Source organism: Trichomycterus rosablanca, unplaced genomic scaffold (genome assembly GCF_030014385.1).
Source record: "Trichomycterus rosablanca isolate fTriRos1 unplaced genomic scaffold, fTriRos1.hap1 scaffold_100, whole genome shotgun sequence".
Classification (NCBI taxonomy): domain Eukaryota; kingdom Metazoa; phylum Chordata; class Actinopteri; order Siluriformes; family Trichomycteridae; genus Trichomycterus; species Trichomycterus rosablanca.
In genome coordinates this window covers 50,555-77,799 of record NW_026946945.1, presented here as the reverse complement: position 1 = coordinate 77,799, position 27,245 = coordinate 50,555, and the positions used below count along the sequence as shown (strand labels likewise).

The following is a 27,245-nucleotide window of genomic DNA, read 5'->3' as shown; positions in this document are numbered from 1 at the left end:
TCACAATTTGTCCCTCGTCAAACTCACTCAGATTCTTACACTCGCCCATTTTTTCTGCTTCTAACATCAAGGTAAGCGACCACACACACTCGACCATCCACGTGATGTATAAAAGAAAACCTGATCCATCAGACCAGGCCACCTACTTCCATCGCTCTGTGGTCCAGTTTCGATGCTTGTGTAGCTGTTGTACATGTGTGTGTGTGTGTGTACAGTGTTTCACTGGTGTACTGGACGTGTAAGGAATTTATGTGTGTGTGAAGGAATAGGGTTCATATCTACATCATACACACACACACACACACACACACACACACACACACACATGCAGTCTGTAAAAAATCCACAACACGAAGTCGATGCATTTTTAACATTTTATTAAAACATTTTCTTTAATGCCTCAATCATAACCAGGTTTAATGAAGGGATCAGGGTCACTGCAGGTCACTGGAGTTTCTACACCAAACTGGTCCTACTGTGTCTACATGGACGTCCCTGTGTGAACAATCACGCTGGAAACTGTTTCAACACAGTTAGAATCATTTTATTATTATTATAAAGCTTTTAGCATCGAGTGTGGTTACAACCTTATTAAGGTTATATTTTGTGTTTTTACTGTCCCGGGTCAATGTGACCACTCCTGCACCCCCCACTATGGGGACCAGTACTGTTTATACACTCGATTTATTTATTTCAGGTCAGTGGGATTTCTCCACCACCCCTGTCGATCTGCCGAGGGCGACAGTGGCAGAGAAAAACTCTCCTAAAATTACAGGAAGGAACTTTGAGAGGAACCAGACTCGACAGGAACCTCCATCCTCCTCAGGTGACCTGGAGAAGCATTTAAATAAATTAAAATGAAACAATATTTATAGTCTTTTATTCTGCACACTGTTGTCACAAATTGATGATTGTTGTTAATTTATGTTTTTAATAATTTAGGTCCCGGGTCAATGTGACCACTCCACCACCCCGCCACTATGGCGACCAAATTTTATCTTTGTACACAACATTTTAATTATTTTTGTGCTCTGTGGCCAATAGCAGAGTGACCACTCCACTACTTTGTGCTCTGGGGGTCAATATAAAATTTTTTTTGCACACAATTGTTGCACATGAATGTTTCCCCGAGCACTTTTGCACAGTGTTGTGACCACTTCACCACTTTTGTGCAGAATTGTTGCCAATTTTTAGCTCCACGTCTCCCAATATGTGGAGCTACATTTCTTTTGATTTAAAGCTTCTTGGTGAACCATCTTATCTTCCACCACTTTTTAGTTTTCCTCTCATTCTGAGCCTCCTTCTTTTTCTCTGCTTTCTTACACTCCTTCTCTATTTCCTTCCACTCTTTCTCCTCCTGCTTCTTTCTTTCTTTCATTTCTGTCTCACTCATGTTCCTTAGCTGTTTTTGTTTCAGCTCCTGGAGCATCTTCTGCTTCAGAGCAGCCTGGTTCACCATCATGGAGACATGCAGCTCTTCATTAGTTTGAAGCTGCAGCTCTAGATAGGATCTCTCCATCTCCCTGTTTAGCTCCAGGTTCTTTTTCTTCTCTGACCATTTCCTCTCTTTTCTGTGGATTAGGTTGGAGAACCACGACTTGTTTCTATTCCCTCCCTCAGTCTCATTCTCCGTTTCTGTCTGGCCTTGCTTTTCTTTTTGTAGTTGTGCGGTCACTTGGGGATCATTGATTTGTTGAAGCAGCTCTTGGTTTTTCTTTTCTGCTTTTATTGTTTCACCCACCATCCAAGTCCAGACTGGTCCCAGCTTCTTTGTAATTTTTATCTGGGACTCTGGTTTTGGGTCTGGACTGTGACAGGCGGTGAGCTTCTCAATCTTTGATCTTAATGATTTGATTAGCAGGAACTGATCACGCTGCTTCTTCTCTTCCTCTTTTTCAGCTTCTTTAATAGCTGGGTCCATCCCCTTTCTCAGGGTTTTTCTCACAGCCTTGTCCCTCTTCCTCTCAATGCCCATCAGCTCTTCTAATTCCTCTTTTTCAGTTTCAAGCTCTTGGATCTTTCTGGCCAAATCCTTATTCTCGTTCCTCATCATTTTTATCAGTCTGCGCTTGTTCTGCTGCTTCGGAGGCCCACAAGTCATGTGCTCTCCCCAGTTTATCTTGGTCTCATCAATGATGTCCACTGTGCACAGACCCGGTCCTATGTCTTCATTATAGTCCTGTATCTTTTTTTCCATATCCTCTATTTTTTCTGACATTAGCCCACAAGTCGTGCTCTCACCCCAGTTAATCTTGGACTCATCTATGATGTCCAGTGTGCACTGACCCTGCCCTATGTCCTTATTAAACACTTGCATGGTGTTTTCCATGTCCTCAATTTCTTTTGGCCAATTTTCCAGGTTCTCTCCCCTGTCAGTCTGGATGCACTGACCCTGTCCTCTATCTTCACCAGTCTCCTGCATCTGGCTTTCCAGTTCCTCAATCTCAATAACAATCATGTCCATCACATCCCTCTCTTTTCTCAGCTGCTTTTGAGCCCAGTGGTTCAGGTGCTCTCCCCAGTCAGGCTCCATGATTTCCAGTGCGCTCGTACCCGGTCCTGTTGGTCCCGTCACCTGTATTAGCTGCAGTAGATGCGCTGAGTAGAATCTCACACCGAGCTCTGACCTGCTGAAGTGAAGCGCCTGTATTTATACTCTCTCTCCAGTGACGTCACAATACCAACCGGCCCGCATCGTGAGGTCATTTGGTTATAAGACGTCACTCGCGTTTGCCCCGCCCCCTCCCTCCCGCGCCCCGCCCACACGCACTCACCTTCACTTTCATTATATATTAAAGGAACAGACCTTATAAAGCTGATGCGTTTACTTTAATGCTTTTTATTATTAATACAGTCAAGTGTGTTTAAGACATCATATAAACTCCTGGTTCAGTATGAAGCACATCTCACTATAAATATATTAGATTATCTTTACTCCAGAAATATTCTGGACTGATTTGTTTATGATCTTGTTTGTGCAGCTGCTTCTGCTTCCTCATGTTTAAACTGTGGGAGAAATCAGCTCATCATTCTCTTCATTAATATTCTCCTCATTTGTGTTATTTCTGAAGAGGTTTTAATATGTGTCAGGGCTCGATACCTTTCAAACACAGTTTCATGCAACAAATAAATCAGAGGATCAGGATTTTAATTAGCAATATTAAATAAGATCTAATAAAGCACATCAGAACCTGGAATTGAGGAGATCCTGATGCCCAAGTGATAATAGGAAAATCTCCCACGTTCATTTTAGTGCTCCTGCTATTTCTTTTAAATAGAAAATCTGTGAATCTAACTACCCATAATGCCCCCCACTCTCCTGTCTGAAAAGTGGTCGCACACCAAGGGTTCCACATATTCCTGCACGTCTTATAAAGAACTTAAACAGCATTGAGCTCCACAAGTGTTGTTCAGACTGTAGGGTGGCTCCCCCTGGTGGATACACAGGAACTGCTGGGGTGGTAGATACAGAAATGCATATTTCTTAAAATAAAGCAATAAATACACACTTTTAATCACGTATTATCATCTTTAATTCATCAAACATTCATTTTGAATTGCATTCAGAAAGTGGAACTTATTATGTATACAAAAATGTAACTAACACGTGGTAAAACTTAACATTATTGTTTAGGATATAGTACAGATAAAAATTATATTGTGTTATTTAGTTTATCAACCAAAACAAAGTTAAGATCTGATTACATTAGTGTTTTAGCAAACTCAATCACTAAAAGGTTTACGTCAGTGATGGAATGTTTTTTTATTATGTAATAAAGGGTAACCTTGTGACCACTTCACCACTTTTGTGCAGAATTGTTGCCAATTTTTTAGCTCCAATATGTGGAGCAACATTTCTTTTGATTTAAAGCTTCTTGGTGAACCATCTTATCTTCCACCACTTTTTAGTTTTCCTCTCATTCTGAGCCTCCTTCTTTTTCTCTGCTTTCTTACACTCCTTCTCTATTTCCTAACCAAAACAAAGTTAAGATCTGATTACATTAGTGTTTTAGCAAACTCAATCACTAAAAGGTTTACGTCAATGTTTTTTATTATGTAAAACTGGGTAAAAGTGTCAGTATAAGAGTTGTAGTATGTAATGTGGGTTACACAAAGGATGTGCAGAACAGCTGGCAGATGTATTCACTGACATCTTCAACATCTCCCTGAGCAGCGCCATCGTTCCAACGTGCCTCAAGATGACCACCATCGTACCCGTGCCAAAGAAGTCATCTGTGTCATGCTTCAATGACTATCGTCCCGTAGCACTCACGCCTATCATCATGAAGTGCTTCGAGAAACTAGTCATGAGGCATATTAAGACCCTACTGCCTCCCACCATGGACCCACTGCAGTTTGCGTACCGTCCTAACCGCTCAACGGACGACGCCATATCCACTACGCTTCACCTGGCTTCTACACACCTGGACAGAAAGAACACTTACGTCAGGATGCTGTTCATAGACTTTAGCTCAGCATTCAACACCATCATTCCTCAGCATCTAATTGGAAAGCTGAGCACGCTGGGCCTGAACACCTCTCTCTGCAACTGGATCCTGGATTTCTTGACTGAGAGACCTCAGTCTGTCCGGATCGGTAAGAAACCACACTGAGCACCGGCGCTCCCCAAGGCTGTGTGCTCAGTCCACTGCTGTTTACTCTGCTTACGCACGACTGTACAGCAATGCACAGCTCGAATTCCATCGTTAAGTTTGCAGACGACACAACTGTGGTGGGACTCATCAGCAACAACGATGAGTCAGCGTACAGAGAGGAGATACAACATCTAACGGACTGGTGCCAAGTCAACAACCTGTCTCTGAACGTGGATAAAACCAAAGAGATGGTCATTGACTTTAGAAAGACACTAAGGGACCACTCCCCACTGCACATCGACGGCTCATCTGTTGAGATCGTCAAGAGCACCAAATTTCTCGGTGTTCATCTGGAGGAGAATCTCACCTGGACCCTCAACACCAGTTCTATCACCAAGAAAGCCCAGCAGCGTCTCTACTTTTTGAGAAGACTGAGGAAAGCTCATCTGCTACCCCCCATTCTCACCACGTTCTACAGAGGAACAATCGAGAGCATCCTGAGCGGCTGCATCACTGTCTGGTTCGGAAATTGTACTGCGTCGGACCGCAGGACTCTCCAGCGAGTAGTGAGGACAGCTGAAAAGATCATCGGGGTCGCTCTTCCATCTCTCACGGACATTTTTAACACCCGCTGCATCCGCAAAGCTCTCAGCATTGTGGACGATCCAACCCATCCATCACATGGACTTTTTACTCTGCTCCCGTCTGGGAGACGATACCGCAGCATCCGGACTAACACAACCAGACTGTGTAACAGTTTTATCCCTCAGGCAATCAGACTCCTCAATTCAGTACTATAACAATTTCCTCCGGAAATTTTCTGCTGCCACACACTGAACTGTATTGACTATGTTACTTGCATTTTTTGCACACCTCCTGGAACTGCACAAGTAATTTCTGCACCTTACTTGTATTTTTGCACCTTATTTACTTTTTAGGCACCTTATCGGCATTGCCAATCTTACGCTGCTAATGTACAACGTCACTACCTCATGAACCATTGTACCATCTATTCACCATCATGTACTAACACTTGTCTTTAGTCCTGTCATCTAATTACTTGTTTAGATTAGGGATAATTAGGAATATCTTTTGTAGTTATTTATTATAGGATTTTTTTTATTTATTGTTGTATTTACAGTGTTTTGTATTGTCTTGCACTTTTTGTACCGTGTTACACCGTGATCCTAGAGGAACGCTGTTTCGTTTCAATATGTACTTGTATGTAGCTGAAATGACAATAAAACCTCTCTGACTCTCTCTGACTCTGACTCTGACTGACTTGATAAAATACAACTTGTTTTGGAGTAATTTGATGCATATTTTAAAAGCTATTGAAGTTATTAATAAAAAAAAAACAGTTTTTTATTATGTAATAAAGGGTAAAAGTGTCAGTTTAAGAGTTGTAGTATGTAATGTGGGTTACACTCAATAAAATACAACTTGTGGAGAAATTTGATGAATATTTTAAAAGCTATTGAAGTTATTAATATGCTGAATACTTTCAATGCTATTAAAGTTATGAATAAAAATCATTTTTTGCACTGATGAAGGACTAGAGGACGACTAACACAAACTTGTGCAGCAACCGATCTGCTATTGGTTGTTTCCTCAATCTGTTCTCTTCTTTGTACTTGCATTTTTGCAAGAACACTGATGCCCTATACAGGAAGGGCCAAAGTCGGCTCTATTTTTTGAGGCGCCTGAGGTCCTTCAACATCTGCCGGACTATGCTCAAGATCTTCTATGAGTCTGTGGTAGCGAGTGCTATCCTCTATGCTGTTGCATGCTGGGTAAGCAGGCTGAGGGTGGCAGATGCCAACAGACTCAACAAATTGATCCGCAAGGCCGGTGATGTTGTTGGTGTGGAGCTGGACTCTCTGAAGGCAGTGTCGGAGAGGAGGACGCTGTCTAAGCTGCAGGTTATCATGAACAATGGCTCCCACCCACTTTATAACACAGTGATGAGACACAGGAGCACATTCAGTGCAAGACTCATTCTCCCAAAATGCACCACAGAGCGCCACAGGAAGTCTTTTCTACCTGTGGCCATCAAACTCTATAATTCCTCCCTTAATGTGTGACATTACTGTAAAAAACTGCAATTTCCCTCTGGGATCAATAAAATATTCTGATTCAGATTTTTATGGACTTGAGAAATATCATCATTTACAGCCCAAGTCTTAATATTGTGTTGGTCCCTTTTTTTGCTGGCAAAACAGCCCTGACCCATCAAGTCATGGAATCTTACACCTTTCTATCAGAACCAGCATGAACTTATTCAGCAGTTTGAGCTACAGTAGCTCGTCTGTCAGCCCCCAAGTGCACCAGTGAGCCTTGGACCTTCCTTGGACCACTTTTGATAGATACTGACCACTGCAGACCGGGAACACCCCACAAGAGCTGCAGTCTTGGAGATGCTCTGACCCAGTCGTCTAGCCATCACAATCTGTCCCTCGTCAAACTCACTCAGATTCTTACACTCGCCCATTTTTTCTGCTTCTAACATCAAGGTAAGCGACCACACACACTCGACCATCCACGTGATGTATAAAAGAAAACCTGATCCATCAGACCAGACCACCTACTTCCATCGCTCTGTGGTCCAGTTTCGATGCTTGTGTAGCTGTTGTACATGTGTGTGTGTGTACAGTGTTTCACTGGTGTACTGGACGTGTAAGGAATTTATGTGTGTGTGAAGGAATAGGGTTCATATCTACATCACACACACACACACACACATGCAGTCTGTAAAAAATCCACAACACGAAGTCGATGCATTTTTAACATTTTATTAAAACATTTTCTTTAATGCCTCAATCATAACCAGGGTTCAATGAAGGGATCAGGGTCACTGCAGGTCACTGGAGTTTCTACACCAAACTGGTCCTACTGTGTCTACATGGACGTCCCTGTGTGAACAATCACGCTGGAAACTGTTTCAACACAGTTAGAATCATTTTATTATTATTATAAAGCTTTTAGCATCGAGTGTGGTTACAACCTTATTAAGGTTATATTTTGTATTTTTACTGTCCCGGGTCAATGTGACCACTCCTCCACCCCCCACTATGGGGACCAGTACTGTTTATACACTCGATTTATTTATTTCAGGTCAGTGGGATTTCTCCACCACCCCTGTTGATCTGCCGAGGGCGACAGTGGCAGAGAAAAACTCTCCTAAAATTACAGGAAGGAACTTTGAGAGGAACCAGACTCGACAGGAACCTCCATCCCCCTCAGGTGACCTGGAGAAGCATTTAAATGAATTAAAATGAAACAATATTTATAGTCTTTTATTCTGCACACTGTTGTCACAAATTGATGATTGTTGTTAATTTATGTTTTTAATAATTTAGGTCCCGGGTCAGTGTGACCACTCCACCACCCCGCCACTATGGCGACCGATATTTATCTTTGTACACAACATTTTCAAAAATGTAAGTTTAGATATATTTTTAATTGTTTTTGGCCCCGAGCAAAGTGACCACTCCACCGCTTTGTGCTCCAGGCATCAATATTTATTAATTTTTTTTGCACACAATTGTCATAGGTTTATGTTTTGTTGTTTTTTGTCCAGAGCACAGTGACCACTCCACCGCTTTGTGCTCTATATTTCATTTTTTTGTACACAATTGTGGTAAGATTTATGTTTTTAATAATTTACGTCCCGGGTCAATGTGACCACTCCACCACCCCGCCACTATGGCGACCAAATTTTATCTTTGTACACAACATTTTAATTATTTTTGTGCTCTGTGGCCAATAGCAGAGTGACCACTACACTACTTTGTGCTCTGGGGACCAATATTGAATTTATTTTGCACACAATTGTTGCACATGAATGTTTCCCCGAGCACTTTTGCAGTGTTGTGACCACTTCACCACTTTTGTGCAGAATTGTTGCCAATTTGTAGCTCCACGTCTCCCGATATGTGGAGCAACATTTCTTTTGATTTAAAGCTTCTTGGTGAACCATCTTATCTTCCACCACTTTTTAGTTTTCCTCTCATTCTGAGCCTCCTTCTTTTTCTCTGCTTTCTTACACTCCTTCTCTATTTCCTTCCACTCTTTCTCCTCCTGCTTCTTTCTTTCTTTCATTTCTGTCTCACTCATGTTCCTTAGCTGTTTTTGCTTCAGCTCCTGGAGCATCTTCTGCTTCAGAGCAGCCTGGTTCACCATCATGGAGACATGCAGCTCTTCATTAGTTTGAAGCTGCAGCTCTAGATAGGATCTCTCCATCTCCCTGTTTAGCTCCAGGTTCTTTTTCTTCTCTGACCATTTCCTCTCTTTTCTGCAGATTAGGTTGGAGAACCACGACTTGTTTCTATTCCCTCCCTCAGTCTCATTCTTCGTTTCTGTCTGGCCTTGCTTTTCTTTTTGTAGTTGTGCGGTCACTTGGGGATCATTGATTTGTTGAAGCAGCTCTTGGTTTTTCTTTTCTGCTTTTATTTTTTCGCCCACCATCCAAGTCCAGACTGGTCCCAGCTTCTTTGTCATTTTTATCTGGGACTCTGGTTTTGGGTCTGGACTGTGACAGGCGGTGAGCTTCTCAATCTTTGATCTTAATGATTTAATTAGCAGGAACTGATCACGCTGCTTCTTCTCTTCCTCTTTTTCAGCTTCTTTAATAGCTGGGTCCATCCCCTTTCTCAGGGTTTTTCTCATAGCCTTGTCCCTCTTCCTCTCAATGCCCATCAGCTCTTCTAATTCCTCTTTTTCAGTTTCAAGCTCTTGGATCTTTCTGGCCAAATCCTTATTCTCGTTCCTCATCATTTTTATCAGTCTGCGCTTGTTCTGCTGCTTCGGAGGCCCACAAGTCATGTGCTCTCCCCAGTTTATCTTGGTCTCATCAATGATGTCCACTGTGCACAGTCCCTGTCCTATGTCTTCATTATAGTCCTGTATCGTGTTTTCCATATCCTCTATTTTTTCTGACATTAGCCCACAAGTCGTGCTCTCACCCCAGTTAATCTTGGACTCATCTATGATGTCCAGTGTGCACTGACCCTGCCCTATGTCCTTATTAAACACTTGCATGGTGTTTTCCATGTCCTCAATTTCTTTTGGCCAATTTTCCAGGTTCTCTCCCCTGTCAGTCTGGATGCACTGACCCTGTCCTCTATCTTCACCAGTCTCCTGCATCTGGCTTTCCAGTTCCTCAATCTCAATAACAATCATGTCCATCACATCTCTCTCTTTTCTTAGCTGCTTTTGAGCCCAGTGGTTCAGGTGCTCTCCCCAGTCAGGCTCCATGATTTCCAGTGCGCTCGTACCCGGTCCTGTTGGTCCCGTCACCTGTATTAGCTGCAGTAGAAGCGCTGAGTAGAATCTCACACCGAGCTCTGACCTGCTGAAGTGAAGCGCCTGTATTTATACTCTCTCTCCAGTGACGTCACAATACCAACCGGCCCGCATCGTGACGTCATTTGGTTATAAGACGTCACTCGCGTTGGCCCCGCCCCCTCCCTCCCGCGCCCCGCCCACACGCACTCACCTTCACTTTCATTATATATTAAAGGAACAGACCTTATAAAGCTGATGCGTTTACTTTAATGCTTTTTATTATTAATACAGTCAAGTGTGTTTAAGACATCATATAAACTCCTGGTTCAGCATGAAGCACATCTCACTATAAATATATTAGATTATCTTTACTCCAGAAATATTCTGCACTGATTTGTTTATGATCTTGTTTGTGCAGCTGCTTCTGCTTCCTCATGTTTAAACTGTGGGAGAAATCAGCTCATCATTCTCTTTATTAATATTCTCCTCATTTGTGTTATTTCTGAAGAGGTTTTAATATGTGTCAGGGCTCGATACCTTTCAAACACTGTTTCATGCAACAAATAAATCAGAGGATCAGGATTTTAATTAGCAATATTAAATAAGATCTAATAAAGCACATCAGAACCTGGAATTGAGGAGATCCTGATGCCCAAGTGATAATAGGAAAATCTCCCACGTTCATTTTAGTGCTCCTGCTATTTCTTTTAAATAGAAAATCTGTGAATCTAACTACCCATAATGCCCCCCACTCTCCTGTCTGAAAAGTGGTCGCACACCAAGGGTTCCACATATTCCTGCACGTCTTATAAAGAACTTAAACAGCATTGAGCTCCACAAGAGTTGTTCAGACTGTAGGGTGGCTCCCCCTGGTGGATACACAGGAACTGCTGGGGTGGTAGATACAGAAATGCATATTTCTTAAAATAAAGCAATAAATACACACTTTTAATCACGTATTATCATCTTTAATTCATCAAACATTCATTTTGAATTGCATTCAGAAAGTGGAACTTATTATGTATACAAAAATGTAACTAACACGTGGTAAAACTTAACATTATTGTTTAGGATATAGTACAGATAAAAATTATATTGTGTTATTTAGTTTATCAACCAAAACAAAGTTAAGATCTGATTACATTAGTGTTTTAGCAAACTCAATCACTAAAAGGTTTACGTCAGTGATGGAATGTTTTTTTATTATGTAATAAAGGGTAACCTTGTGACCACTTCACCACTTTTGTGCAGAATTGTTGCCAATTTTTTAGCTCCGATATGTGGAGCAACATTTCTTTTGATTTAAAGCTTCTTGGTGAACCATCTTATCTTCCACCACTTTTTAGTTTTCCTCTCATTCTGAGCCTCCTTCTTTTTCTCTGCTTTCTTACACTCCTTCTCTATTTCCTAACCAAAACAAAGTTAAGATCTGATTACATTAGTGTTTTAGCAAACTCAATCACTAAAAGGTTTACGTCAATGTTTTTTATTATGTAAAACTGGGTAAAAGTGTCAGTATAAGAGTTGTAGTATGTAATGTGGGTTACACAAAGGATGTGCAGAACAGCTGGCAGATGTATTCACTGACATCTTCAACATCTCCCTGAGCAGCGCCATCGTTCCAACGTGCCTCAAGATGACCACCATCGTACCCGTGCCAAAGAAGTCATCTGTGTCATGCTTCAATGACTATCGTCCCGTAGCACTCACGCCTATCATCATGAAGTGCTTCGAGAAACTAGTCATGAGGCATATTAAGACCCTACTGCCTCCCACCATGGACCCACTGCAGTTTGCGTACCGTCCTAACCGCTCAACGGACGACGCCATATCCACTACGCTTCACCTGGCTTCTACACACCTGGACAGAAAGAACACTTACGTCAGGATGCTGTTCATAGACTTTAGCTCAGCATTCAACACCATCATTCTTCAGCATCTAATTGGAAAGCTGAGCACGCTGGGCCTGAACACCTCTCTCTGCAACTGGATCCTGGATTTCTTGACTGAGAGACCTCAGTCCGTCCGGATCGGTAAGAAACCACACTGAGCACCGGCGCTCCCCAAGGCTGTGTGCTCAGTCCACTGCTGTTTACTCTGCTTACGCACGACTGTACAGCAATGCACAGCTCGAATTCCATCGTTAAGTTTGCAGACGACACAACTGTGGTGGGACTCATCAGCAACAACGATGAGTCAGCGTACAGAGAGGAGATACAACATCTAACGGACTGGTGCCAAGTCAACAACCTGTCTCTGAACGTGGATAAAACCAAAGAGATGGTCATTGACTTTAGAAAGACACTAAGGGACCACTCCCCACTGCACATCGACGGCTCATCTGTTGAGATCGTCAAGAGCACCAAATTTCTCGGTGTTCATCTGGAGGAGAATCTCACCTGGACCCTCAACACCAGTTCTATCACCAAGAAAGCCCAGCAGCGTCTCTACTTTTTGAGAAGACTGAGGAAAGCTCATCTGCTACCCCCCATTCTCACCACGTTCTACAGAGGAACAATCGAGAGCATCCTGAGCGGCTGCATCACTGTCTGGTTCGGAAATTGTACTGCGTCGGACCGCAGGACTCTCCAGCGAGTAGTGAGGACAGCTGAAAAGATCATCGGGGTCGCTCTTCCATCTCTCACGGACATTTTTAACACCCGCTGCATCCGCAAAGCTCTCAGCATTGTGGACGATCCAACCCATCCATCACATGGACTTTTTACTCTGCTCCCGTCTGGGAGACGATACCGCAGCATCCGGACTAACACAACCAGACTGTGTAACAGTTTTATCCCTCAGGCAATCAGACTCCTCAATTCAGTACTATAACAATTTCCTCCGGAAATTTTCTGCTGCCACACACTGAACTGTATTGACTATGTTACTTGCATTTTTTGCACACCTCCTGGAACTGCACAAGTAATTTCTGCACCTTACTTGTATTTTTGCACCTTATTTACTTTTTAGGCACCTTATCGGCATTGCCAATCTTACGCTGCTAATGTACAACGTCACTACCTCATGAACCATTGTACCATCTATTCACCATCATGTACTAACACTTGTCTTTAGTCCTGTCATCTAATTACTTGTTTAGATTAGGGATAATTAGGAATATCTTTTGTAGTTATTTATTATAGGATTTTTTTTATTTATTGTTGTATTTACAGTGTTTTGTATTGTCTTGCACTTTTTGTACCGTGTTACACCGTGATCCTAGAGGAACGCTGTTTCGTTTCAATATGTACTTGTATGTAGCTGAAATGACAATAAAACCTCTCTGACTCTCTCTGACTCTGACTCTGACTGACTTGATAAAATACAACTTGTTTTGGAGTAATTTGATGCATATTTTAAAAGCTATTGAAGTTATTAATAAAAAAAAAAACAGTTTTTTATTATGTAATAAAGGGTAAAAGTGTCAGTTTAAGAGTTGTAGTATGTAATGTGGGTTACACTCAATAAAATACAACTTGTGGAGAAATTTGATGAATATTTTAAAAGCTATTGAAGTTATTAATATGCTGAATACTTTCAATGCTATTAAAGTTATGAATAAAAATCATTTTTTGCACTGATGAAGGACTAGAGGACGACTAACACAAACTTGTGCAGCAACCGATCTGCTATTGGTTGTTTCCTCAATCTGTTCTCTTCTTTGTACTTGCATTTTTGCAAGAACACTGATGCCCTATACAGGAAGGGCCAAAGTCGGCTTTATTTTTTGAGGCGCCTGAGGTCCTTCAACATCTGCCGGACTATGCTCAAGATCTTCTATGAGTCTGTGGTAGCGAGTGCTATCCTCTATGCTGTTGCATGCTGGGGAAGCAGGCTGAGGGTGGCAGATGCCAACAGACTCGACAAATTGATCCGCAAGGCCGGTGATGTTGTTGGTGTGGAGCTGGACTCTCTGAAGGCAGTGTCGGAGAGGAGGACGCTGTCTAAGCTGCAGGTTATCATGAACAATGGCTCCCACCCACTTTATAACACAGTGATGAGACACAGGAGCACATTCAGTGCAAGACTCATTCTCCCAAAATGCACCACAGAGCGCCACAGGAAGTCTTTTCTACCTGTGGCCATCAAACTCTATAATTCCTCCCTTAATGTGTGACACTATGGTTTATCTGTGCAATATTCAGTTTTTATACGTGCAACATTCAGTTTTATTCATTTTCATATGTGCAATAATAATAACGTAAGCATTTAAACTATTTAATTGTGTGTATATAACTTTTTAACTTTCAATTTTTCTTCTTTTTTCTTTGTTTTAAGCTAGTAGAGTGTTTATTCTTTTAACATAAATGGGTGCTACTGTAAAAAACTGCAATTTCCCTCTGGGATCAATAAAATATTCTGATTCTGGTTTTTATGGACTTGAGAAATGTCATCATTTACAGCCCAAGTCTTAATATTGTGTTGGTCCCTTTTTTTGCTGGCAAAACAGCCCTGACCCGTCAAGTCATGGAGTCTGACACCTTTCTATCAGAACCAGCATGAACTTATTCAGCAGTTTGAGCTACAGTAGCTCGTCTGTCAGCCCCCAAGTGCACCAGTGAGCCTTGGACCTTCCTTGGACCACTTTTGATAGATACGGACCACTGCAGACCGGGAACACCCCACAAGAGCTGCAGTCTTGGAGATGCTCTGACCCAGTCGTCTAGCCATCACAATCTGTCCCTCGTCAAACTCACTCAGATTCTTACACTCGCCCATTTTTTCTGCTTCTAACATCAAGGTAAGCGACCACACACACTCGACCATCCACGTGATGTATAAAAGAAAACCTGATCCATCAGACCAGGCCACCTACTTCCATCGCTCTGTGGTCCAGTTTCGATGCTTGTGTAGCTGTTGTACATGTGTGTGTGTGTGTGTGTACAGTGTTTCACTGGTGTACTGGACGTGTAAGGAATTTATGTGTGTGTGAAGGAATAGGGTTCATATCTACATCATACACACACACACACACACACACACACACACACATGCAGTCTGTAAAAAATCCACAACACGAAGTCGATGCATTTTTAACATTTTATTAAAACATTTTCTTTAATGCCTCAATCATAACAAGGTTTAATGAAGGGATCAGGGTCACTGCAGGTCACTGGACTTTCTACACCAAACTGGTCCTACTGTGTCTACATGGACGTCCCTGTGTGAACAATCACGCTGGAAACTGTTTCAACACAGTTAGAATCATTTTATTATTATTATAAAGCTTTTAGCATCGAGTGTGGTTACAACCTTATTAAGGTTATATTTTGTGTTTTTACTGTCCCGGGTCAATGTGACCACTCCTCCACCCCCCACTATGGGGACCAGTACTGTTTATACACTCGATTTATTTATTTCAGGTCAGTGGGATATCTCCACCACCCCTGTTGATCTGCCGAGGGCGACAGTGACAGAGAAAAACTCTCCTAAAATTACAGGAAGGAACTTTGAGAGGAACCAGACTCGACAGGAACCTCCATCCCCCTCAGGTGGCCTGGAGAAGCATTTAAATAAATTAAAATGAAACAATATTTATAGTCTTTTATTCTGCACACTGTTGTCACAAACTGATGATTGTTGTTACTTTATGTTTTTAATAATTTAGGTCCCGGGTCAATGTGACCACTCCACCACCCCGCCACTATGGCGACCAAATTTTATCTTTGTACACAACATTTTAATTATTTTTGTGCTCTGTGGCCAATAGCAGAGTGACCACTCCACTACTTTGTGCTCTGGGGGTCAATATTAAATTTTTTTTGCACACAATTGTTGCACATGAATGTTTCCCCGAGCATTTTTGCACGGTGTTGTGACCACTTCACCACTTTTGTGCAGAATTGTTGCCAATTTTTTAGCTCCACGTCTCCCGATATGTGGAGCAACATTTCTTTTAATTTAAAGCTTCTTGGTGAACCATCTTATCTTCCACCACTTTTTATTTTTCCTCTCATTCTGAGCCTCCTTCTTTTTCTCTGCTTTCTTACACTCCTTCTCTATTTCCTTCCACTCTTTCTCCTCCTGCTTCTTTCTTTCTTTCATTTCTGTCTCACTCATGTTCCTTAGCTGTTTTTGTTTCAGCTCCTGGAGCATCTTCTGCTTCAGAGCAGCCTGGTTCACCATCATGGAGACATGCAGCTCTTCATTAGTTTGAAGCTGCAGCTCTAGATAGGATCTCTCCATCTCCCTGTTTAGCTCCAGGTTCTTTTTCTTCTCTGACCATTTCTTCTCTTTTCTGCAGATTAGGTTGGAGAACCACGACTTGTTTCTATTCCCTCCCTCAGTCTCATTCTTCGTTTCTGTCTGGCCTTGCTTTTCTTTTTGTAGTTGTGCGGTCACTTGGGGATCATTGATTTGTTGAAGCAGCTCTTGGTTTTTCTTTTCTGCTTTTATTTTTTCACCCACCATCCAAGTCCAGACTGGTCCCAGCTTCTTTGTAAATTTTATCTGGGACTCTGGTTTTGGGTCTGGACTGTGACGAGCTGTGAGCTTCTCAATCTTTGATCTTAATGATTTGATTAGCAGGAACTGATAACGCTGCTTCTTCTCTTCCTCTTTCTCAGCTTCTTTAATAGCTGGGTCCATCCCCTTTCTCAGGGTTTTTCTCATAGCCTTGTCCCTCTTCCTCTCAATGCTCATCAGCTCTACTAATTCCTTTTTTTCAGTTTCAAGCTCTTGGATCTTTCTGGCCAAATCCTTATTCTCGTTCCTCATCATTTTTATCAGTCTGCGCTTGTTCTGCTGCTTCAGAGGCCCACAAGTCATGTGCTCTCCCCAGTTTATTTTGGTCTCATCAATGATGTCCACTGTGCACAGTCCCTGTCCTATGTCTTCATTATACTCCTGTATCTTTTTTTCCATATCCTCTATTTTTTCTGTCATTAGCCCACAAGTCGTGCTCTCACCCCAGTTAATCTTGGACTCATCTATGATGTCCAGTGTGCACTGACCCTGCCCTATGTCCTTATTAAACACTTGCATGGTGTTTTCCATGTCCTCAATTTCTTTTGGCCAATTTTCCAAGTTCTCTCCCCTGTCAGTCTGGATGCACTGACCCTGTCCTCTATCTTCACCAGTCTCCTGCATCTGGCTTTCCAGTTCCTCAATCTCAATAACAATCATGTCCATCACATCCCTCTCTTTTCTCAGCTGCTTTTGAGCCCAGTGGTTCAGGTGCTCTCCCCAGTCAGGCTCCATGATTTCCAGTGCGCTCGTACCCGGTCCTGTTGGTCCCGTCACCTGTATTAGCTGCAGTAGATGCGCTGAGTAGAATCTCACACCGAGCTCTGACCTGCTGAAGTGAAGCGCCTGTATTTATACTCTCTCTCCAGTGACGTCACAATACCAACCGGTCCGCATCGTGAGGTCATTTGGTTATAAGACGTCACTCGCGTTTGCCCCGCCCCCTCCCTCCCGCTCCCCGCCCACACGCACTCACCTTCACTTTCATTATATATTAAAGGAACAGAACTTATAAAGCTGATGCGTTTACTTTAATGCTTTTTATTATTAATACAGTCAAGTGTGTTTAAGACATCATATAAACTCCTGGTTCAGTATGAAGCACATCTCACTATAAATATATTAGATTATCTTTACTCCAGAAATATTCTGGACTGATTTGTTTATGATCTTGTTTGTGCAGCTGCTTCTGCTTCCTCATGTTTAAACTGTGGGAGAAATCAGCTCATCATTCTCTTCATTAATATTCTCCTCATTTGTGTTATTTCTGATGATGTTTTAATATGTGTCAGGGCTCGATACCTTTCAAACACTGTTTCATGCAACAAATAAATCAGGGGATCAGAATTTTAATTAGCAATATTAATTAAGATCTAATAAAGCACATCAGAACCTGGAATTGAGGAGATCCTGATGCCCAAGTGATAATAGGAAAATCTCCCACGTTCATTTTAGTGCTCCTGCTATTTCTTTTAAATAGAAAATCTGTGAATCTAACTACCCATAATGCCCCCCACTCTCCTGTCTGAAAAGTGGTCGCACACCAAGGGTTCCACATATTCCTGCACGTCTTATAAAGAACTTAAAACAGCATTGAGCTCCACAAGTGTTGTTCAGGCTGTAGGGTGGCTCCCCCTGGTGGATACACAGGAACTGCTGGGGTGGTAGATACAGAAATGCATATTTCTTAAAATAAAGCAATAAATACACAATTTTAATCACGTATTATCATCTTTAATTTATCAAACATTCATTTTGAATTGCATTCAGAAAGTGGAACTTATTATGTATTCATAAAAGGGAGAATAAGGGGGGGGAATGCATAAAGATATATATATATATATATATATATAAAGATAAAGATATAGTAAAGATAAAAATGACATTGTGTTATTTAGTTTATTAATCAAAACAAAGTTACATTAGATTACAGTAGTGTTTTAGCAAACTCACACATTCACACATCACTACAAGGTTTAGTCAGTGATGGAATGTACATGCTTTATTTTTCTCTTAACACATCAAAAGAAATTGAATCCAAATTCCTGATAGACACTGAAGATTTTTTATGATCAACTTGTAAACAAATCTACTGCAGTTAAGGTCAGTAAGGAAAGTGTTAGTGTTAAAGCTTGATGATGAATTTGTACCCAGTACAACAAGATTATTCATTCCAAGTTACAATGGGAATTTAAAGGAAAGCCTGAACGCCATGATAACGTGGAGTGTTATAAAATAGATCCTAATATATAATGATAAAGAATAAAGAGATTTGAGATTTTGATAATGTTCTGAACAAGAAATATTTTTACGGTGGCTGGGTAGCGCTGTCGCCTCATAGCAAGAAGGTCCTGGGTTCGACCCCTAGGTGAAGCAATCCGGGTCCTTTCTGTGTGGAGTTTGCATGTTCTCCCCGTGCCTGTGTGGGTTTCCTCCGGGAGCTCCGGTTTCCTCCCACAGTCCAAAGACGTGCAAGTGAGGTGAACCGGATATACAAAATTGTCCATGACTGTGTTCGATATAACCTTGTGAAATGATGGATCATGGGTAACCAGTAACTACCGTTCCTGTCATGAATGTAACCACAGTGTAAAACATAACGTTAAAATCCTAATAAATAAATAAATCAATAATAGTCCAACCAAAGTTTGTTAGCACTGAAAAAGTTTTACTTACATAACCAGTAAAAGGCAACAAATAGTTCATTGTACAACTTTAGTCAATTTTATAAAACAAAAAATTGAAAATATCTAAATAGCCGACAGGTCAAATGACATAAAACCACACAGTGTCATTAGTCAACATGTCTGAAAATACATAGATAGAGTTCATCATCAAATGTATTAATTTAAAAGAAAAACAATTTTAAAATTATTATAAAATATACAAACCCAGCAAATAACTGCACCAGCTGAGCGGTTCTACAAATGTAGCACTATATAGTTGGGGCCAGTGATAGCTCAGTGGTTAAAGTACTGGACTAGTAAACAGAAGGTTGCCGGTTCAAGCCCCACCACCACCAAGTTGCCACTGTTGGGTCCCTGAGCAAGGCCCTTAACCCTCAATTGCTCATCATGTTCCGCTCATTGTGTAAGTCGCTTTGGATAAGAGCGTCTGCGTAATGCTGAAAATGTAAATGTTAATGTAAAATGTCTCAGCTAATCGACTCTAGTGAAGACCAAGAGTCACAATATTGCTTTAATAGACTATTTTTTATTCTTAAAATCCCAGCGTTTGTGTGTGAGGGTGGAGGGTGTGGTGTGAGGTGTGGTCTGGGGTTATGGGAGGGGTGGTCACTCCCAGTATAGCTTAAAAAAAAACTAGCTTATTACTGATTTGCATGTTGTGAAAGTATTGTTACCAATATTTCTAGCTCAAAAAAAATTGGGACAGTATAAAAAATGCAAACGCAGTGTTTCTTACATTTACATCGACTCTTATTTCATCTTATATAAACCCAAAATATTTTATGTTTCGTCTGGTCAACTTCATTTCAATACATACACATACAACACCCAACTCCCAACTCCTTTGTCCATCTTCACTGCAACCTTCACCCACCACAGTTTGATGCTTTACACCTCCACTTTCAACACCCAGCACCCAAGCCTGCTCTCTATCGTTCACCAGAGATCAAGTGAGGAGGGAACTGAGGAAAATGAAGGTGAGGAAGGCTGCAGGCCCTGATGGCATCCACCCCGGGCTTCTGAGACACTGTGCAGACCAGCTGTGTGGGATAGTCCAGGTCATCTTTAACCTAAGCCTGAAACAAGACTGCACATCCCATTGAGTTAAATGGATATAGACCAGTGGCACTGACCTCTCATCTGATGGACATGGAGCGACTTGTTTTGGACTATCTCCGCCCACTGGTTAAACCAGTGATGAATCTGTTACAGTTTGCCTACCAGCCAGGCATTGGGGTGGATGATCCAATCATCTACCTTCTTCGAAGATCCCTCTCTCATGTCGACAGGGCAGGAAGCACTGTGAGGATCATGTTCTTCGACCTATCTAGTGCATTCAACACCATCAGGCCCACTATACTGAGGAACAAGATGGAGAGTGCTGCGGTGGATCATCAACTCACCACATGGACAATGGACTATTTAACAAACAGACCACAGTATGTGCAGCTTAAGGACTGCGTTTCGGACACAATCCTCTGCAGCACTGGTGCTCCACAAGGGACAGTCCTGGCCCCATTCCTCTTCACCCTCTACACCTCGGACTTCACCTACAATACAACAACCTGTCACCTTCAGAGGTTCTCCGATGACTCGGCTGTTGTTGGCTACATCCTGGATGGAGAAGACAGCGAGTATAGGGAACTCACCAAGAACTTTGTAGACTGGTGTGGACACAATTACCTCGAGATCAACACCAGCAAGACAAAAAAGCTGCTGGTGGACTTTTGAAGGTCTAAACCACATCCACTGAAACCGGTGAGCATCCAGGGATGGAATATGGAGATCGTTAACTCCTATCTTAACTCCGGTCTTTTGGAATACAGGGGGCCCTTCTCAGCTCTTTTTATGACTCGGTGGTGGCATCAGCCATTTTCTATGGTGTTATCTGCTGGGGCAGCATCATGACAGCAGCAGACAGGAAGAAACTGGACAAACTGATCAGAAAGGCGAGTTCTGTCCTGGGCTGCACCCTGGACTTAGTGGAAGCAGTGGGGGAGAGAAGGATGATGGTCAAGCTTTCATCTTTAATGGAGAACACCGATCCCCCACTGCATGAGACTGTGGCAGCACTGGGCAGCTCCTTCAGCGACAGATACCGCAGCTCCTTTCTACCTTCTGCTGTCAGGCTATACAACCAGCACCGCCCCAAACGCAGATAATCATTTCTATCACAATAATTCACATGGTTTTTAATATTCTCTGAAGTGCAATAACTTCTTAAAATATGTGCAATACCTGCTGTACCGACTGTACTATCTGCAATATATTTTAATACCTGTGCAATATTTGGTTAACTTTCCTAAAAATACTGTTTATATTTACATATTCTTACTTTTCTACTTTTTAATATATGTGTACATATGTGTACACACTTTGTATTTTTTATTTTTATATCCTTGAAAGCTGCTGTAACACTGCAAATTTCCCCCGTGGGATAATAAAAGGCTATTTTATCTTATCTTACATGCATTTTACTCCCCGTGTTTGCGTGGGTTTCCTCCGGGAGCTCCGGTTTCCTCCCACAGTCCAAAGACGTGCAAGTGAGGTGAATTGGAGATACAAAATTGTCCATGACTGTGTTCGATATAACCTTGTGAACTGATGAACCTTGTGTGATGAGTAACTACCGTTTCTGTCATGAATGTAACCACAGTGTAAAACATGACGTTAAAATCCTAATAAAACAAACTAAAACATGAATTTTAAGCCTACAACACATTCTAAAAAAAGTGTGAACAGGGCTAGTAATAAGGTAAAAATAAAAACTAAATAATGGCATGATTTATTAGCGGATTATAATCATGAATGGGCACAAATCATGTTCAGATGGAAGGAAGAAAATAGGTGGATTGTTAAGGTGGTTTTCAGGCTTAAAAGAACAATCTTTATATATTTTTTAAATAACCGAATCCGTTTGTACTAACAGCATTTACTTTTACTTTTAATATTTAAGTACATTTAATATCAGAAAATCACTTTTAATATTTAAGTACATTTTATATCAGAAAATCACTTAATATTTAAGTACATTTAATATCAGAAAATCACTTTTAATATTTAAGTACATATAATATCAGAAAATCACTTTTAATATTTAAGTACATTTTATATCAGAAAATCACTTAATATTTAAGTACATTTAATATCAGAAAATCACTTTTAATATTTAAGTACATTTTATATCAGAAAATCACTTTTAATATTTAAGTACATTTTATATCAGAAAATCACTTAATATTTAAGTACATTTAATATCAGAAAATCACTTTTAATATTTCTTAAGTACATTTAATATCAGAAAATCACTTTTAATATTTAAGTACATTTAATATCAGAAAATCACTTTTAATATTTAAGTACATTTAATATCAGAAAATCACTTAATATTTAAGTACATTTAATATCAGAAAATCACTTTTAATATTTAAGTACATTTTATATCAGAAAATCACTTAATATTTAAGTACATTTAATATCAGAAAATCACTTTTAATATTTAAGTACATATAATATCAGAAAATCACTTTTAATATTTAAGTACATTTTATATCAGAAAATCACTTAATATTTAAGTACATTTAATATCAGAAAATCACTTTTAATATTTAAGTACATTTTATATCAGAAAATCACTTTTAATATTTAAGTACATTTTATATCAGAAAATCACTTAATATTTAAGTACATTTAATATCAGAAAATCACTTTTAATATTTCTTAAGTACATTTAATATCAGAAAATCACTTTTAATATTTAAGTACATTTAATATCAGAAAATCACTTTTAATATTTAAGTACATTTAATATCAGAAAATCACTTAATATTTAAGTACATTTAATATCAGAAAATCACTTTTAATATTTAAGTACATTTTATATCAGAAAATCACTTTTAATATTTAAGTACATTTTATATCAGAAAATCACTTTTAATATTTCTTAAGTACATTTTATATCAGAAAATCACTTTTAATATTTAAGTACATTTTATATCAGAAAATCACTTTTAATATTTAAGTACATTTTATATCAGAAAATCACTTTTGATACTTAAGTACATTAAATATCAGATACTTTTAGACCTTTACTCAAGTAATCTTCTAACAGGTGACTTTTACTTCTATCAGAGTAAATTTAAAAGATACTTTTACTCAAGTATGGACTTCAGGTACTGTATACACCACTTGTTTCACTTGTGTACTGGACGTGTAAGGAATTGATGTGTGTGTGAAGGAATAGGGTTCATATTTACATTACACACACACACACACACACACACACACACACACACACACACACGCAGTCTGTAAAAAATCCACAACATGAAGTCGATGCATTTTTAACATTTTATTAAAACATTTTCTTTAATGCCTCAATCATAACCAGGTTTTAATGAAGGGATCAGGGTCACTGCAGGTCACTGGACTTTCTACACCAAACTGGTCCTACTGTGTCTACAGTCTACAGTGTGGTTACAGTTTTATCAATGTGACCAAACCCCCGCCCCCCACTATGGGGACCAGTACTGTTTATACACTCGATTACCTCCAACTAAATGAAGTATTTATTTATTTCAGGTCAGTGGGATATCTCCACCACCCCTGTTGATCTGCCGAGGGCGACAGTGGCAGAGAAAAACTCTCCTAAAATTACAGGAAGGAACTTTGAGAGGAACCAGACTCGACAGGAACCTCCATCCTCCTCAGGTGACCTGGAGAAGCATTTAAATGAATTAAAATGAAACAATATTTATAGTCTTTTATTCTGCACACTGTTGTCACAAACTGATGATTGTTGTTACTTTGTGTTTTTAATCATTTAGGTCCCGGGTCAGTGTGACCACTCCACCACCCCGCCACTATGGCGACCGATATTTATCTGTGCAATATTTTATTATTTTATATTTATGTTTTGTTTAGTTTAGTTTTTTTGTTTTTGCCAGAGCAGAGTGACCACTCCACCACTATGTACTCTGGGGGCCAATATTTTATTTTTCTGTACACAATTGTGGTAAAATTTATGTTTTTAATCATTTAGGTCCCGGGTCAATGTGACCACTCCACCACCCCGCCACTATGGCGACCAAATTTTATCTTTGCTCACAACATTTTAATTATTTTTGTGCTCTGTGGCCAATAGCAGAGTGACCACTCCACTACTTTGTGCTCTGGGGACCAATATTGAATTTTTTTGCACACAATTGTTGCACATGAATGTTTCCCCGAGCACTTTTGCACAGTGTTGTGACCACTTCACCACTTTTGTGCAGAATTGTTGCCAATTTTTAGCTCCACGTTTCCCGATATGTGGAGCAACATTTCTTTTGATTTAAAGCTTCTTGGTGAACCATCTTATCTTCCACCACTTTTTAGTTTTCCTCTCATTCTGAGCCTCCTTTTTCTCTGCTTTCTTACACTCCTTCTCTATTTCCTTCCACTCTTTCTCCTCCTGCTTCTTTCTTTCTTTCATTTCTGTCTCACTCATGTTCCTTAGCTGTTTTTGTTTCAGCTCCTGGAGCATCTTCTGCTTCAGAGCAGCCTGGTTCACCATCATGGAGACATGCAGCTCTTCATTAGTTTGAAGCTGCAGCTCTAGATAGGATCTCTCCATTTCCCTGTTTAGCTCCAGGTTCTTTTTCTCCTCTGACCATTTCTTCTCTTTTTTACTGATTAGGTTGAGGAACCACGACTTCTTCTTATTTCCTCCCTCAGTCTCCTTTTTTTTGGGTGTCGGCTCTGTCGCCCGCTCCTCTGCTCTCCTCTTCGACTTGTTCTCCAGTCGCCCCGATTCTAACCTGCTTTGTAGCTCCGTTTCTGTCTGGCCTTGCTTTTCTTTACGCAGTTGTGCTGCAGCTTGGAGATCATTGACCTGTTTAAGCAGCTCTTGGTTTTTCTTCTCTGCCTTTATTTTGTCGCCCACCATCCGAGTCCAGGCTGGTCCCAGCTTCTTTGTGATTTTCATCTGGGACTCTGGTTTTGGGTCTGGACTGAGGCGAGCCATGAGCTTCTCAATCTTTAGCCTTAATGACTTGATTAGCAGGAACTGATCACGCTGCTTTTTCTGTTCCTCTTGTTCAGCTTCTTTAATAGCTGGGTCCATCCCCTTTCTCAGGGTTTTTCTCACAGCCTTGTCCCTCTTCCTCTCAATGCCCATCAGCTCTTCTAATTCCTCTTTTTCAGTTTCAAGCTCTTGGATCTTTCTTGCCAAATCCTTATTCTCTTTCCTCATCATTTTTATCATTCTGTTCTTGTTCTGCTGCTTCGGAGGCCCACAAGTCATGTGCTCTCCCCAGTTTATTTTGGTCTCATCTATGATGTCCAGTGTGCACTGACCCTGCCCTATGTCCTTATTATACACCTGCATTGTGTTTTCCATATCCTCGATTTCTTCTCTCATTATTTCCATCATATCTCTCTCTGGAAGCTCACAAGTCGTGTTCTCTACCCAGTTAATCTTATTCTCATTGATGACTTCAGGTTTCCACTGACCCATCATATTGCTCTCTTTTTGCAGCTGCCTTTGAACCCAGTAGTCCGAGTGCTCTACCCTATCAATCTTGGTCTCATCGATGATGTCCAGTGTGCACTGACCCTGTCCTATGTCTTTATTAAACTCTTGTATTCTGTTTTCCATGTCCTCAATTTCTTTTGTCATGTTTTTCATGTCGTCTCCCCTGTCAGTCTCGATGATGTCCAGTGTGCGCTGACCCTGTCCTATATCTTCACCAGTCTCCTGCATCTGGCTTTCCAGTTCCTCAATCTCAATAACAATCATGTCCATCACATCTCTCTCTTTTCTCAGCTGCTTTTGAGCCCAGTAGTTCAGGTGCTCTCCCCAGTCAGGCTCCATGATTTCCAGTGCGCTCGTACCCGGTCCTGTTGGTCCCGTCACCTGTATTAGCTGCAGTAGAAGCGCTGAGTAGAATCTCACAACGAGGTCTGAGCTGCTGAAGTGAAGCGCCTGTATTTATACTCTCTCTCCAGTGACGTCACAATACCAACCGGTCCGCATCGTGACGTCATTTGGTTATAAGACGTCACTCGCGTTACCCAGGTATTGCAGACTGGCCCCACGTCGTCTCGAATCCAGCAACCGATGGACAGCATAAACAGGTGTCCCATCAACAATCACCGGAGGTGGAGGAGTCTCACCAGACATGGTCTCGTTCAGTGGACCTGTGACAACCGGTTTCAGGAGAGATACATGAAAAGAATTTGACATACGAGAATGCCCAGGTAAATCCCATTTATATGTGACATCATTAATACGTTTTAAAATTTTATATGGACCAATGTATTTGGGTGATAATTTTTTACTCCCCTCTGAGATCCTGAAGTCTCGTGTTGACAGCCACACCCGGTCTCCTGGTTGATAGGTGGGAGTATTTCCTGGATGGCGATCTGCTTGATTCTTTTGCCGTTGCAATACGGTTTCTATGCGTTGATGCGTCTGCTCCCATACCTCCTCACTACGCCTCATCCAGTCATCCACAGCGGGTACATCCGATGTAGTTCCACATCAAGGCATTACAGGAGGTTGATACTCTAGAAAACACTGAAAAGGAGTCATCCCTGTGGTAGAACTAGTTAGAGAGTTCTGAACAATCTCAGTCCATGGAAGAAAACGGGCCCAGTCTCTCGGATTCTCAAAACAATACAGTCTCAGAAATGTACCCAGTTCTTGATTCATCCTTTCACACTGTCCATTGGACTCTAGGTGATAACCTGAAGTCAGACTAATCGAAACACCTAATTGTTCAAAGAAGGCCGACCAAACTTGGGACGTGAATTGGGACCCTCTATCTGACAGAATCTCCTCAGGAAAACATAATTGAACAAGGCTTCAGCAGTCTGAAAAGCAGTGGATAAGGATGGAAAAGGTAAAAACCTCACCCCTCGTGAAAATCTGTCAATGATTGTGAGAATAGTAGTATATGACTGAGAAGGTGGGAGGTCAGTAATAAAGTCAATAGCTAAATGAGACCACGGACGTGCTGGAAACGGTAATGGTACCAATTTCCCAACGGGCAGTGTTTTAGGCGTCTTAGATTGCGAACAGACAGAACAAGATGATACGAACCTATGTACTGTATATCACTAAACATATTCTCCCACCAGTATCTATTAGCTAGAAGTTGTTGGGTACGAGTCTCACCAGGGTGACCAGATGAGATAGATGAATGGGCCCAGACAATAAGTCGATCACGAT

General features: G+C 40.9%; 1 protein-coding gene across 1 annotated transcript; it reads right to left on the bottom strand.

Annotated features, from left to right (window-relative positions):
• Positions 1-1,042: 1,042 nt before the first annotated feature.
• LOC134304484 (trichohyalin-like) lies at positions 1,043-25,977 on the bottom strand. The gene is made up of 6 exons (XM_062990012.1): positions 24,385-25,977; positions 23,729-23,748; positions 20,606-20,697; positions 15,938-17,132; positions 8,708-9,916; positions 1,043-2,598 (listed from the first exon to the last, which is right to left on the bottom strand). Exons 1-6 carry the CDS (start codon positions 25,884-25,886, stop codon positions 1,235-1,237), a joined length of 5,382 nt encoding a protein of 1,793 aa, XP_062846082.1. The 5' UTR covers positions 25,887-25,977; the 3' UTR covers positions 1,043-1,234.
• Between the last annotated feature and the right edge of the window lie 1,268 nt (positions 25,978-27,245).